The 15524-nt window shown below is 39.6% G+C and overlaps 1 protein-coding gene across 1 annotated transcript in view; it reads right to left on the bottom strand.

Moving 5' to 3' along the window:
- Window positions 1–226: 226 nt before the first annotated feature.
- The window catches only part of ak5 (adenylate kinase 5), a 78724-nt gene continuing 63426 nt past the window's right edge, over window positions 227–15524 (bottom strand). Inside the window, exons 11-14 of the mRNA XM_057856651.1 lie at window positions 14683–14846; window positions 7938–8051; window positions 7676–7876; window positions 227–849 (exon numbers count right to left, since the gene is read on the bottom strand). Coding sequence (XP_057712634.1) covers window positions 775–849; window positions 7676–7876; window positions 7938–8051; window positions 14683–14846 — 554 coding nt within the window. The 3' untranslated portion in view covers window positions 227–774. The remainder of the gene's footprint in view (window positions 850–7675; window positions 7877–7937; window positions 8052–14682; window positions 14847–15524) is intronic.

Raw genomic sequence — 15524 nt, 5'->3', positions numbered from 1 at the left:
GGGCCAATACAGTATGTATAGGAAAGTCAATTTCATGCAATGACACTTTTCGTCCACCGGGGGGTGGGGGAGGGGCTTACCCCCCTGGCCCCATCTTAAAATCCGTTTATGGATTTGACGTCTATGGAAAAGGTCGTTTGAACTCGCATCGAATTGTCATTGCGCTTTACAACCAACAGGTGGCACACTCATCACTGGAAACTGAAGGGAAATAAAAGAACAGTCCAACCGTCAAAATACACAACTTTATTGAAATGTGAACAGCAGACTTACATATTAAGCAAGCTTGCAAACGTACAAATGTTTTTTTTTTTTTTTGTTTACTTAAATGACCCTCGATGTTTAAACTGAATGCATGCTTGTTGTGTCCTTATAAAACAGGATGGTACGTGCGTGACCGGAGCAGTCTTTGGATTCTGCTGCAGAGGGCGCTCTCGTGTCTGCTGTCAATTCTAACCCGCCCAGTTTTACTTTTTGTGTTGAGTAAATAGGAAGAGTCAAAAAAAATCAACGTGACAACCAGAAGAACAACAGCAGTGTAAGACTTTGTACAATGTTTGTTATTGGAGGAACATATTCTGTTATTTGTTGAAAAACCTGCCTAATTGCTGTTCGTGTGCTCCTCTTAGAACACCCCAAGATGGCGCCAAAGCCCTGTCTAATAGAAAAGTAGCGCTTTGGCACTATCTTTTGGCAACTTTATGCAGTTTGAAATTGTTTGGCTGGAGTCAAAAGTATTTTAGCTACTCAAGTAAGTGTGTGTGCGTGGGTAAATCAGTTGGCAAGAGAGGACTCCATCACCTTGCAGATCTGAGCAAACACTTGATCAGGTGACCGCTCAGCATCAATCTGTAAACAACAAAAAAAGACATTTATAGGGACGGTACGCAATTAGAATGAGCCAACATTTTTAAGCTTATCAGGGTTTATTCACTAGATCGATGTATTGAAAGTCTTTTAAAAAAATTAAATACTTTAAACTAGAAATTTACATTTTCGTAATTTAGACATTTTTGCCTTAAGTAGAATAGTTGGTGAAAATCTTATCACTAATTTGCGATAGGTGATTGTAAATAATAAAATACTAGCAAAATGGTTTATTTGACATTAGGGGTGTGACAAAATATCGAAATGGTGATATATCGTGATACTTTGTATCACAAAAGGTTATCGATATGCTCCTGCCAAGATTCGAAATATCGTTTTAAAAAGGTGTCGGTGTCTAAAAAAAAAAAAAAAAAAAAAAGAATAAAAAGGAACCAACAAGTTGCTACCAAAATATTCCACCATAATACCGTATTGGCTCGAATATAAGACACCCCTGATTATAAGACGACCTCCTCTTTTTCAAGACTTAAGTTTGAAAAAATTAATTTTTATACGGAAAATAATTACAGTACATCCGAATTAAATGATCGTAACAATATATTTGAGAGAAAAGGCATGTTATTTTGCCTCATTCAAATCTTAATATCTGAACATTTAAATATGTAAACTTAAATGCAATCACATTTATAAATGAATGGCTTCTAGTTTTTGAAATGTAAATAAACCAGTCTATTATAAAACAACAAAATTGCAATAACTGCATTAACCATCAAAGAAGTCCAACTGTAACTGTAGTCTTGAAACAAATCTGAATTAGGAAAAACATTGCAATAAAAATAATGCCAACTGGTTAAGCTTGAGAGTAGCTGAGATCTGTCATGACAGAACATCGCTTCAATGATATCTGGCGCCATCTAGCGTCGTGAATGGGTATAATGTCTAGACCGTGAATATAAGACAACCCCCTCTTTTTCAGTCTTATTTCAATGCAAAAAACACCGTCTTATATTCGGGCCAATACGGTAGTGTCTCAGTTAACTCTAAGGCTGCGTTGACGGTGCACAACGCCCAATCCATTTAGACAGGGAACGTTCGTTCATTCGAAACCAGAGCATTTACGGTCATTTGGTCTGATTTTCAGGGCATTTACAGGTCATTTCCTGTTGAGTTTGAGTCACTGCCTATTGATTTGGGTGATTCCCAGGTCACTTCCTGTTCTGTAACTCAAAATAAACAGGAAGTGACCCGTAAAATACCCCAAAATCAACTGGAAGTAACAAAAAATCAACAGGTAAATGACCTTAAATAGCCCAAAATGACCTCATTGCCTGGCGTTGGCTGCCACTGATGGCCATAGACGTTCAAATGGATTGGACGTCTACTAGTGATAAACTCATTCCAATTCACAGCAGAAGCTTGTTTCTCTGTTTATTAGTTGTTTGTAGAATATCCTAGAATGATTTCCTGACCAATGGATCGATAATTGTTGTATCGCCGTATCATCAGATCATCATTATTGTGAGCTTTGTATCGCAAATCGTATCGTATTGTGAGGTACCAAGAGGTTCCCACTCCTATTTTACATACAGTGGGGTGAACAAGTATTTGATACTCTGCCGATTTTGCTGGTTTTCCCACTTGCAAAGCATGTAGAGGTCTGTAATTTGTATCATAGGTTCTCTTCAACTGTGAGGGACGGAATCTAATACAAAAAAAAAAAAAAAAACTGAAAATCACGTTGTATGATTTTTAAATAATAAAATTGCATTTAATTTCATAAAATAAGTATTTGATACATCACAAAAATCAAACTTAATATTTGGTACAGAAACCTTTGTTTGCTATTATAGATACCAAACGTTTCCTGTAGTCCTTGACAAGGTTTGCACACACTGCAGCAGGGATTTTGGCCCACTCCTCCATGCAGATCTTCTCCAGAGCCTTCAGGTTTCGGGGCTGCTGCCGGGCAACACGGACTTTCAGCTCCCTCCATAGATTTTCTATCGGGTTCAGATCTGGTGACAGGCTAGGCCACTCCAGGACCTTAAGATGCTTCTTACGGAGCCACTCTTTAGTTGCCTTGGCTGTGTGCTTTGGGTCATTGTCATGCTGGAAGACCCAGCCACGACCCATCTACAGGGCTTTTACTGAAGGAAGGAGGTTGTCAGCCAAGATCTGGTGATACATAGCCCCATCCATCCTCCCCTCAATACGGTGCAGTCGTCCTGTACCCTTGGCAGAGAAGTAGCCCCAAAAAATGATGTTTCCTCCTCCATGTTCACGGTTGGGATGGTGTTCTTGGGGTTGTACTCATCCTTCTTTTTCCTCCAAACACAACGAGCCGAGTTCAGACCAAAAAGTTCAATTTTGGTCTCATCTGACCACTTGACCTTCTCCCATTGCTCCTCTGGATCATCCAGATGGTCAGTGGCAAACTTCAGACGTGTCTGGACATGCACTGGCTTCAGCAGCGGGACCTTGCGTGCGCTGTAGGATTTTAATCCATGACGGCGTAATGTGTTTCCGATGGTTTTCTTCGAGACTGTGGTTCCAGCTCTCTTCAGGTCATTGACCAGGTCCTGCCATGTAGTTCTGGGCTGATCTTGCATGGAGCCCCAGAACGAGGCAGATTGACCATCAACTTGAACTTCTTCCATTTTCTAATAATCGCTCCAACAGTTGTTACCTTCTCACCAAGCTGATTGCTTATTTTCCTGTAGCCCATCCCAGCCTTGTGCAGGTCTATTATTTTATCTCTGATGTCCTTACACAGCTCTTTGGCCTTGGCCATTGTGGAGAGGTTGGAGTTTGTTTGTTTGAGCATGTGAACAGGTGTCTTTTATACAGGTAACAAGTTCAAACAGGTGTAGTTACTTCCGGTAATACTTCCGAACAGGAGGGGTTCTTAAAAAAGAACTAACAGCCGAAATATTTACTAGTTGGTAATGTATCAAATACTTATTTCATGCAGTTAAATACAAATGTATTTTTTTTAAATTATAAAATGTGATTTTCTGGATTTTTGTATTAGATTACGTCCCTCACAGTTGAAGAGAATTTATGATACAAATTACAGACCTCTACATGGCTTGCAAGTGGGAAAACCAGCAAAATCGGCAGTGTATCAAATACTTGTTCTCCCCACTGTACAATTAAAAAAAAAGTGCATTAAATAATTGTTTGATACATAACAATTTTCTGAATTTTATTCTAAGCACATTCGCTGACATTTTATCTGTTGCATGTAGCATTTTTCCATGTTCTAAATTTGGTAAATATACGCTCATTTGATCTAAAATAGCTTATTCTCATTGCAAATGATAAAATGATATAATTGTAAAACAAGAGGATACAGCTGCAACAACTAATTGATTAAATCGATTAAAATTAATAAGTTAGTTGCCAACTAATTTGATAATCGAATTCTGCCAGCAGCTAAGAGCAGTCATGTTTGGGTCTTTGTTTGAGAGTGATGTTAGGCGGCACGCACGCGCCAATCATTGAAGCGAGAGAGAGAGTTCACTGCTACAATCAGGTTGGGTTGCTGAATTAATAATACTGTATTACGAAATGTCGAAAGTTAGATTGTCTTTTGTGTTGTTAGATCCAGTGTGCCTCCGACAGAGGTGAGTAAATGAAGCTGTTTGTATTGTTATCTTTATTGATGAGACGTTACTACTTAGCATGGAGCGCTAAGCTAGTTAGTGATTATGCCAACCATTTTTCAAGTGTCCGTTTGTATTTTTTGGAGAAGCATATCAGCACTTGAGTTATTGTTGGATAGTTAAAGTTCTTTTTATAAAGAAACCACACACATAAACCCATTCATACAACAGTCTCCTTTCATCACAAATTCCCATTCAAACTGTAAATTGTCATATAAGAGATTGTGCTTTGAAATTGGATTTGGACTGTATTTATGAACTGTTTGATAAAGAAAACCGATTCATTCCAGTCTGCCTCCTCCTTATTAGATTTTGTTGTTTAGTTCGTAAATGAGTCGTTGACACAATTTATATCAGCGCTTTGCCCACAAGAAAAAAAATTCAAATTCAATCAGCAGCACTTTTTTGTATTTGAATGAACAGGACTTTGGTCTGATTTGTGAACTGAGAATTTTTTTTTGTTTTATACTCAGAGGCAAGGGTCCCCAGAGGCAAGGGTCCCCGGGGGCCCCAGGCAACAAGCAACATGGGGCCCTTCGAGCATGTGCAAGTAAGGGGGACAGTTGGATTTGGAGCAATAGCATATTTAATAAAAGTATAATAACTAGGGCTGTCAAATGATTAAGATTTTAATCGAGTTAATCACAGATGAAAAATTAATCGTAATTAATCACAATTCAAACCATCTCTAAAATATGCCAAAATTTTCTGTAAATTATTGTTGAAATGGAGAGATAAGAAAAGACGGATCTATACATTCAACATACTGTACATAAGTACTGTATTTGTTTATTATGACAATAAATCCACAAGATGGCATTAACATTATTAACATTCTTTCTGTGAAAGGGATCCACGGATAGAAAGACTTGTATTTCTTAAAAGATAAATGTGAATACAAGTTATGGCAATTTTATATTAAAACCCCTCTGTATGTTTTCGTTTTAATAAAATTTGTAAAATTTTCAATCAAAAAATAAACAAATAGCTTCGCCATTGTGGAAGGTAGTGATTGAAATACACCACAAGTTGTCAAGGGTGAGTTTTAAATTAATTAGAGATCCAGCCAAGTTTTTCTAGTGCGTTTTGCCCCTCGACTGACGCCGTAGTTTCCGGGTTCATTGTTCCTTACTTTCATTTGAGTGTTGACTTCACAATGTACAAGACCTGATAGTTTGTATATTGTGACTAAATATTGCCATCTAGTGTATTTGTTGAGCTAAACGAAATGTTTGAATAGAGTTTGACCCAAGTCTGAGTAAGTTTTATGTGTATTTTGCATAGCTATTTGGATTGGGAATGCCAGTTCTCTTTGCATTGAGCGCTTTTCTTTTTGTGAATATTATTATTTTTTTAGAGATAGGAATATTATTTTTGTTGTGCTTTCAGTAAATGATACTGTAGCGACTTGACTGTTCCGCCAAAACGCATGACGGGAAGTTGGGCAACCATGACTGACAGTGGTGGCTGCAAATGGTATATCTTCTCTGCGTTGTGTTGAATAAAGCGTGTTAAGAAAATGATTATCTCCTGTCATTCTATCCCACGTCGCTCGCCACAATAATTATAATTGTTGTGGAAGAGATGCCAAAGCTTATGCCAATAAATAGCGCGGCCCCAATGAATGCCTAAGTCCACTCCTCTCGCTTGTCTCTGCCTCTTAGCTCTCAATATACATGAAACGGCCCCATTGTAGTCTGTTTGCGGCAATGCATGAGTGGGTCGTCCCGCACATGCATTAAATGCGTGAAATATTTTAACCTGACTAATTAAAAAAATGAATTACCGCCCATTAATGCGATAAATTTGACAGCCCTAATAATAACGCCTCGGTCTCATAGAGTGCTTTTTAGGACACTCAAAGTACCCGGCTTCTACTACATTAGGACATAAAATTACAGTAACATAGTAAACTCCCCACTGTCTTGCTTCCTTTTCTGCTCTTTGGCTTTTTTTCCTTTCTTTTGTTGCTACCAGAAGCGATATCATTCTTTCATTCATTTTGGATTTATGCCAATTAAAAAAAAGCTAAATCGCCGCTCACTCTGAGTCACGTGAGGGAGGGGGTGGGAGTGTAGAGCGAGTGAAGGGGACCCTTCAGGTAACTCAGACACAAAGATTTCACTGGCACTGTCACCCTTGTCGCTGCGACAGTGCAGTAAAGCTGCGTGTGCTCAATCTGTTGGTACTCTGGGGGCCCCTGCTGGCTGGGGGCCTTAGGCAATTGCCTGGTTTGCCTAATGGGACGTGACGCCTCTGTAAAAGGATACTCAGAACCTTTATTAAAAACAAACAAGTTTTATGTATTTAAAACAGTACAGTTGTAAACCACAGTTAAGTCAGGAAGCTGTAATAAAATGTTTTTGAAGGAAAAGTTTATCTATTTTGTCTTAATTGTTATTTACAACAAGCCTAAAAAAATTAAAATAAGCAAGTGAAATTGTTAAGGTAATTGAAAAAAAGTGACATTGATTCGATTTATCGTTCACTTAATCGTTCAATTAGTCGATTATAAAAATAATCGTTAGTTGCAGCCCTACCAGAGAACACAACGAGAGCAGATTTCCGCTCAAGCAGCCAAATTAAAAGCATCGCCATATTTGTTACAGTATGGAACTAGTTATCGTGGAATTCCTTCTCGGAGCTCTGTGAAATTTGAGCTCATTACCCCACAATTTTAATCTCATTTTTCGTTTGATATTACTAACATACCCTGCAAGTTTGATTATAATTCTCTTTTTTCATTCTTGCGTTATAAAAAAAAAAAAAAACCTTTTCTGACCTTTGACCTCTTGATCCCAAAATGTAATCACCGCTTCAGTTTCATATTACAATCATCCCTTTATTAATTGTTGAGTTCTGGGTGAAATAATATATAATAAATATATCTGGCAAATTTGATAATAACCCCTTCATTAGTTCTTGAGTTATTGTGAAATTTCTTTTCTGACCTCTGTAACCTTTGCTCTTGATTTTGAACACATACTGTATATAGACAAGTCGAACACGTTATCTACTGGCGAAGGGTAATAACTGTAGACTTTAAGTAAATAAGATTGTTATATTTGAACCATGATTTGTTTGAATGAAAATATTTTTCATAAAGTGTATCTTAAGTCTAGACACTCTTGTTTAAAAATCTGAGCAAAATGAGTCTTTCTAGCTTTCCACGGGTAACTGACCGTGTGCAGGATTTTTTTGCCGTCGTAGTGTTCTGCCACCGGCTTGGCGTCGGCCCAGAAGCTGTCGGCCCTCCAGCAGGGGGTGCCGTCTTTGTCCGGAGCCGACCCGACGGACGAAGCGGAACTCCGGCGGCTCTGCAGGCGCCCGGCGAGGGTTTGGGTGGAGCAGCTGAGCAGGAGCACGGCGGTGGGTTCGCCCATCTTCCGCATGCAAAGTTATGTTTATTTTCTATTTGTCATCCAAGCATAAAAGAAAACCCACCTTGGCTTCATACAGCTGAGCTTGTCTCAGATCCACAGGGAAGCCGCAAACCACCACGCCCTTAGCCTGCCTTCTAGACGTGAGAGCCTCACACAGCAGGTCCATGGTGACGTCCTGTTGTGATAGACAAAGGTAACCCACGTAAACATAAAATGCCATTTCCAAAATGCTACCTTGTTCAACCTTTTTTTGTCCAATTCACATCAAAACAATTTATAGAATCAAGGCGCGTGTAAGTTATCAGTCAGTTTTTGGCCAATACTTTCTCATACATTTCCATTAACTTAGTGGACGTCACTTCTTACTCGTTGGCTTCCAGCAAGATGTCCAATCCATTTTGACTGGAAGGGACGAATGAACGACTGCCCCGAGTGCCCCGTCAACGGCACTGAAAGATGAGCATTCACATCTAGTCCTCCCCGTCCTCATTTAAATAAATTAGATGTCAGTGGCAGGCAATGACCTGGACAAATTGAGCAACAAGTGACCTGGAAATGCCCTAAAATAACCAGGAAGTGACCCAAGAATGCCCCAAAGTCATTAAGAAGTGACCCAAAATCAAAAGAAAATAACCCAAAATCATCAGGAAGTGAATCAGAATTGCCCCAAAATCAACACGAAGTGACTCAGACATGCCCCAAAATTCACAGGAAGTGACCTAAAATTTCCAGGAAGTGACCCGGGAATGCCCCCCAAAAAATCAGGAAAGGACCGAAAGTCAGCCGAAACTGACACAGAATTGCTCGAAAATCAAGAGGAAATGGCCCAAAAAATGAACAGGAAGTGACCTGAAATGACCCCAAATAATCAGAAGTGACTCATGAATTTCCCCAAAAACAATACAAAGTGGTTCGGGAATGCCCCAAAATGGGGGGTGACGATGGCCCCTTTGCTGGGCTGAGGGAGGAGGGATGGGCTGCGCTAGATCGCAGCACTGATTTGTGTACACTCCACCCCTCCCAATCACTTGTCTTATAGACTCTTCCCCACCCCCCTTCTTTCCCTGGTCAACAGGCCTCCCACATGGTGTCAACCGGAAATACATCTAGCCTGACGATGGCACCGACATATTCATAGTTAGTGTAGGCGTTTATTGTATTGCTTGTTGTTGTTTGTGTTTCTTTTCTTTCTTTACTTGTGTTTCTTTTCTTTTCTTCTGGTCCCCCATGACCCCTTCCTATTCGCTGCATTGTCTTAATAAACGAGGTATGTTGAATGATCACAATGGGAATATGTCATACTCTCAATTAGGGATGGGAATTGATACGATTTTTACGATTCCGATTCCATTATCGATATTGCTTAACGATTCGATTCTTTATCGATTCTAATTTCGGGAAAAAGAAGAACAAACATTTTGATTGGCATCAAGTTTGTTTAACCCTTGAGAGTCGAAGGACGCGCTGGCGCGTCCTCAGCGCACGTCGTCTTTGAAGCGCCCTCACGTTTTAATTACGTCACCCACATGCCGTTGGTTGGTCTCGTTTTAAAGTGCGGAAGTTGCGGTTTACTCTCGTTATTATTTGAAGTCAATCGACCAACTAGAACGTGAGATATTGTCATTTAAGTTTTATAGTTTTATTGTCCTCTCAAAAAAACATTAAAACGCTGCATGGATCATTTGTTTATGTCTATATTTCCATCATTTCTAGTCCTTTTTCAAAACGGAAGCTCCATGAAAAAAACACAAATCAAACGAACCCTTTCGAAGTCATAGTGGAAGCACAAAATGCGTTTTTTTTTTTTTATAAATATAACTGCGGTGCGAGGTTCAACCGAACGAGAGGGAGGAGTGTTCTGAAGCAGCGAGGTGGCGAGCGACGGCCAGTTGGATACTCCTGGATCGAGCAGCGACTTTGTGTGACTTTGACAATGAACGGAAAACTAAATTTAGCGCAAGCAATTGTGCTTCTGATCAACATGAGGAAGAGGATGGTCCAAATTCGTCATCATCGTCTTCTTCGGAAGAGTCCTCGAGTGAAGATAGTGACGGATTTGAACACGTGGGTGACGCCATCGACGAGCAGAGGTAAACCAACTCACTCTTTTTTTTTCATGCTGAAAACGTTTCTTTTGAAAGTTTCTTTTGATATTGCAAGACAAAGTTAATTTTGATGCAATATAAGTGTGTGTTTGTGTATATAATAATAAAATGTGCATATCAGATCAAAGTCGTACGTGCACTGTGGGTATCCCAGGCAGGAATTTATCATTTGTGGTGTTCTTCTTTCTATATGAAGATTAGGGATGTAGCACATATTCAGCTATGGTATTCTTTCTATTGTCATACATATAGATTTCCATTATTATTTATTGCTGTATATATTTTTATTTTATACTTTATTATTTTCATAAATACTGACTTATTTTCATGTACATTTATAGTGACAATGAAAGTAAAGTGAAATGAAAATGGAAGGGTGGAAAGAGGACCGACACCCCATGGAAGTGTGAGCTGTGTGATGTAGCCGTGTCTAATTCCAGGACGAAACTGCTTTTCGGAGTGGCATGACTGAAAAAAATTTAACTTGTTTATTGTAAATATTTTTGAAAATGCTTTTTTTCCCCCAATGTTATATATATATTTTTTTCCCACATCAATCTTCTCAATTTGTGTATATAAATGTGTGTTCAAGAAGCTTGATTGTGTGTACATAGTTTTCATCAGGCGATGGGCCGCAATACCTAAACTCATAAAGAGATGGCCTCTAAACACTTTTTGTGTTAGATGGTATATATTTTTTCACTGTTCTTCACTGTTAGGTCTGCTGTATATAACCTGTTTTGACTGGAGCATGTATAAAGGCAAAAAACGCCTATGGCTATACCTGTTTATGTTGAATTGTCAACTATAAGACTATTTATTCTAAATTTTTTTGGTTGAATGTTCATCCTAAAATGTTGAATAAATATTACAAAGTTTCAAAACGGTTCGTTACGGTGTTTGGTTGTCAATTGGACATCAATATTAAAAATTTTGACAAAACGATTTTGGAATTTTTGGTCTTTTTGGGCCCAAAATGATGATTTATAATTGATCAGTGAAGGAAACAACAATTTGGACATGAAGTTCAAGGTGTCACAAAAAAAGGGACCAAACCAGGCCATCGTAAACAATTCTTTCTTTGAAATATAAAGGCAACTTCAAAGGCATGCAAAATCAGACAAAATAGGCCCAGACCTTAAAGGGTTAATCAGAAGTCACAACCTTACAAACTCACAACGAGGTCAAAAGAGGCCCAAAGCCTCAATGTTAATGTGGCAATAAGTGGCAAATGCACAAGAATGTGTAACATTTTACTGAAACATTTTTCTAATAGAAATAAAAAATATTGGTATATTTTGGCATACAGGTCGTTGTTCTGCCTTTGGCAATGTCCCCAAACTTTTTCCTGTGAGGGCCAAACACAATGTGAGAGGTATGGGAGAACCAAAGAGCAATATAAAGTGCAGAGTGCGTTCTCGTCAAGATAGAGTTTAACTTTATTTATATTTGAGAGACTGTTGGAAGTTTTTGTTTTTATATGTGTGATGTGGGGTTTCCATGTCAGTTTACTGTCAAATGTAACACCCAAAAATGTATTCACATCTACGTTTTCAATTTGGATACCATCAATAATTACATGCAAATCAAGATTTGTTTAAAAGCTACCAAACATCATTGCTTTGGTTTTACTTAAATTTAACGATAATTTATTTATATCCATCCATTTTTTAATTGTAATCAGCTCCTTGTTCATGGTCTTTAACAACTCATTATAATTATTACTACTATAGAATTCACTGGTGTCATCTGCAAAAAGAATTAGTTTTAGAGATTCAGATACATTAAAAATATAATTTATATATAGATTAAATAGTTTCGGTCCCAACACGGACCCCTGAGGAACACCACATGCAACACAAAGTTTTTTTATGTATATTGTCCCATTTTGACAGACAGAACCCTACCGCTTAAATAACCATTTAACCAATCCCCTGCAACCCGGCGAATTCCATATTTTTCCAATTTATGAATTGGAAGTTGGTGATTGATTGTATCAAATACCTTTTTTAGATCACAAAAAAATCCAAATGCATATTTCTTCTGATCTAATGCATTAGTGATTTCTTCAATTGCTTCAATCATAGCCATAGAGCAGGGTTCACTAAATCTGGACCTCGGTGCCACCTTTCCTGTCGTGTTTTCCACGTGTCTCTCCTCTAACACACCTAAATGAAATGGTTATGTCATCAGCAACCTCACCAGAAGCCTGATAATGATCCTGATTATTTTGATTTAGGTGTGTTGGAGGAGGGAGACATGGATTTAGTGAACCGTGCCATAGAGGTTATTCTTCCAGAATTGGAATGCCCCCAAATCATATGGAAGTGATGCAGATTTGCTCTGAAATCAACAGTAAGTGACCCGAGATGAACAACAAGTAACCTGTAAATGTGTCAGAATTGCTAGGGACAAGGAATTATTACATTAAAAAAAAAAACATTTTTAAAGGAATTATTACTAGGGACCTGGAAATGACCCAAAATAATCTGGACGTGACCCATGAATTGCCCCAAAAACAACACAAAGTGATTCGGAAATGCCCCAAAATTCACAGGAAGTGACCTATAATGTACAGGACGTAACCCATGAATGCCCCCTACATTTAAAAGGAAATGACCCACCAGTATACAGACTAGCAGAGCAAAGCAGCCCTATGCAATTCTTGTTTTTGAATTGTGTATTTACTAAATACAAAAAATGCATGATGCCTTGAACCTTTCCATCCAACTGGTTTGAGAAAAGGTTCATTTCTTGAGGCTTCATGTGCACACCAAAAATTTAACTGACATATGAACTGTTTGTGAGGCCTCTTAGTGCATTGGAATCACTTCCAACATAAATGAAAAACACATCCGTTCATTGCGGACAGATCATTCACCTATTCTATTATGATTAATATGTTATTGTAGACTATTAGTATAGAATATCATCATTATTATGATTGCTTACTTCATCGAAATCATTTCAGTTAAAGTTGTTGGCTTCATCAGGTTGTAACCTCCAACTCTAAAGCGGTTGGGATGAAGATCAGCACCTCCAAATTCGAGACCATCGTCCTCAGTTGGAATAGGGTAGGGTGTACACTCCGTGTCGGGGATGATTTTCTGCCCCAAACGGAGGAGTTTAAGTATCTTGAGGTGTTGTTCAAGAGTGAGGGAGCAGGAGATCGACAAGTGGATCGGTGCAGTGTCTGCAGTGATGCGGACTCTGTACCGGTACGTTGCGGTGAAAAAGGAGCTGAGCCAAAAGCTGAAGTTCTCGATTTACCAGTCGATCTACGTTCCTTCCCTCACTATGGTCACGAGCTGTGGGTTGTGAGCAAAAGAAAAAGATCCCAGATACAACCGGCTGAAATTACTTTCCTCCGGGCTCTCTCTTAGAGATAGGGTGAGAAACTCGGTCATCCGTGCGGGACTCAGGGTCGAGTCGCTACTCTTACACGTTGAAAGGAGCCAGCTGAGGTGGCTCGGTCATCAGGTTCGAATGCCTTCTGGATGCCTCCCTGGAGAGGTGTTCCGGGCATGTCCCACTGGCGGGAGGCCCCGGTGATGACGCAGGACACTCTGCAGAGACTCGGTCGACACTGGCTTTGGGGACGGACGCCTTGGGATCCCGCCGGAGGAGCTGGTTGCAGTGGCTGAGGAGAGGGAAGTCTGGGCTTCCCTGCTAAAGCCGCTGCCCCCCAAATGACCCAACCCCGGATTTAGCGGTAGATAACGGATAGATGGATTAACTAAATCCAATAGGACATGATATATATCTTATGTGTTACAGTGTTTTTGAACGATTGGTCAAGGATGGGCATCTATTGTGCTTGTCACTCTATTGATAGTTTTTTTTACAAACATCAGTTTCTCTCGAGTGGCAGAACTTAGTCGGTTTCTCTACTTGGACACAATCTCTCCAGCTTTTGAGAAAAATCATTCGCATGGTACTGAGGAGGCAGGGGTGCACAAGTATCCACTGCATGTCTTTATAATTGCCTGTGCCTCTCCCAAAAATGTAATTTTCTGATTGTTGTTGGTACTGAAAGAACTTAGCTCATTGGGAGAGATTAGTGTAACCGGTTCTGCTCTACGCCTGCGACACTATCCTTCCTCCAGGACTCAAAACCACGCCAGCGGAGAGCATAATAACCACTAGGCTAAAAGCCTGGGTTGGCTGTCCAGGCCGCTTGCGTGCTCTCTTGAAGGCATCGAGGGAGGTTTCCTTGGCATGCAATGCACTCCCTTGGACCCTTTCATCATATCAAGGGAGAAAACATTCTTTCTCGCATGTTCCATAGAACAACAGCAGTTGTACCCACAAACCAGATCACCAACACAAACCCACAAAGTGTAAGTGGCTCTATTGCCGTACTTATACAGTATGTTCATGACCGCTTCCCGATCCAGATCATGATTTAGCTAATACACTGTCCCATTTCTTAGCTGTGACATTTCACTTCAAAACCCACCTGCACACACAAACCAATGAACCTTTGAACATGTGGCTGTGAATTTGCGAACAGTGCACCAAAGAGAGGTCACTGCTGTCATTTAACACATAAAAGTGCACAACAACAAACTGCTGTGCTTTCAAAATGAAGCGAACCATTTCCTTAGCCCAGTTTGGTACCGATTGGTTGCGTTGACAAAATAGCCAACTTTCAGTTTTCATCTACATTTGGTATTGGGTTGTTGATGTCACGTTACTGACCTCCGGTAGGGGCTCTCCTCTTTGCAGGACGTCCCGCAGGTGGCGCCCCCTGTCGCCGGGAGTCTGCATCTCGCCGCACAGCAAGTCGGCCAAGGTCACGTGACGCAGGCCCAATTTGTCTTCCATGCGCTCGCACTGAGTGCGCTTGCCAGAGCCTGCCGCGCCTGCAGGTACGCATGTTCAAAATGTTTTTGAAAAGTATTGATTAAAACTAGTACTGCAACGATTACTCGAATATCTAGAGTAATTCGATTAAAGAAAAGCGTCGAATCAAATTTGGCTGCTTTGAGTATTTGTTTAATTAGAGTGGCATTGAAATGGTTTGTTTTGAAAAGTGATTGCATTTAGTTTTATTCATGTGGGTGGCTACACTGCCCTCTAGTGGCAACAGTGAATTTGACATAACTCATTTAACATGAGTGAATCCAGCTGCTCCCTGTTAAGACCAACATCAGTTTTTGTTTGAGGTAATATGTTTTATCCACGTTCGTAATTTAGTTTATATGTATATTTAGCCGTTTTTTTGGGAATGTGTGTTTGAACGATTTGTTAAGAGTATTGTAAAAAACGTAAGCATTTTAAAGCATTTAAGCTAGCGAATTTTTGCTATGAAAGTTAGCCAATTGTTCTCTTGTTGTACTTAGTTCCTTCTTTGTTTTTTTGGTATACCGTTTGAGGCGAAGCTCAGGTAGTTTAATTTATTTTTAAAAGAGAGCGCAATTCTGCATCATTTGAAGAAACACTCAAGATCTTATTGTATGTTGTATTCACATCTCTTAAAATGTGTTCCGCAACACATTAGATGTTCATAGTCCGATTACTCGATTATTCGAACTAGTTGA

Source organism: Corythoichthys intestinalis, chromosome 14 (assembly GCF_030265065.1).
Source record: "Corythoichthys intestinalis isolate RoL2023-P3 chromosome 14, ASM3026506v1, whole genome shotgun sequence".
Lineage (NCBI taxonomy): Eukaryota > Metazoa > Chordata > Actinopteri > Syngnathiformes > Syngnathidae > Corythoichthys > Corythoichthys intestinalis.
Note: the sequence above shows the minus strand (reverse complement) of the source record. Positions and strands in the feature narration are given on the sequence as shown.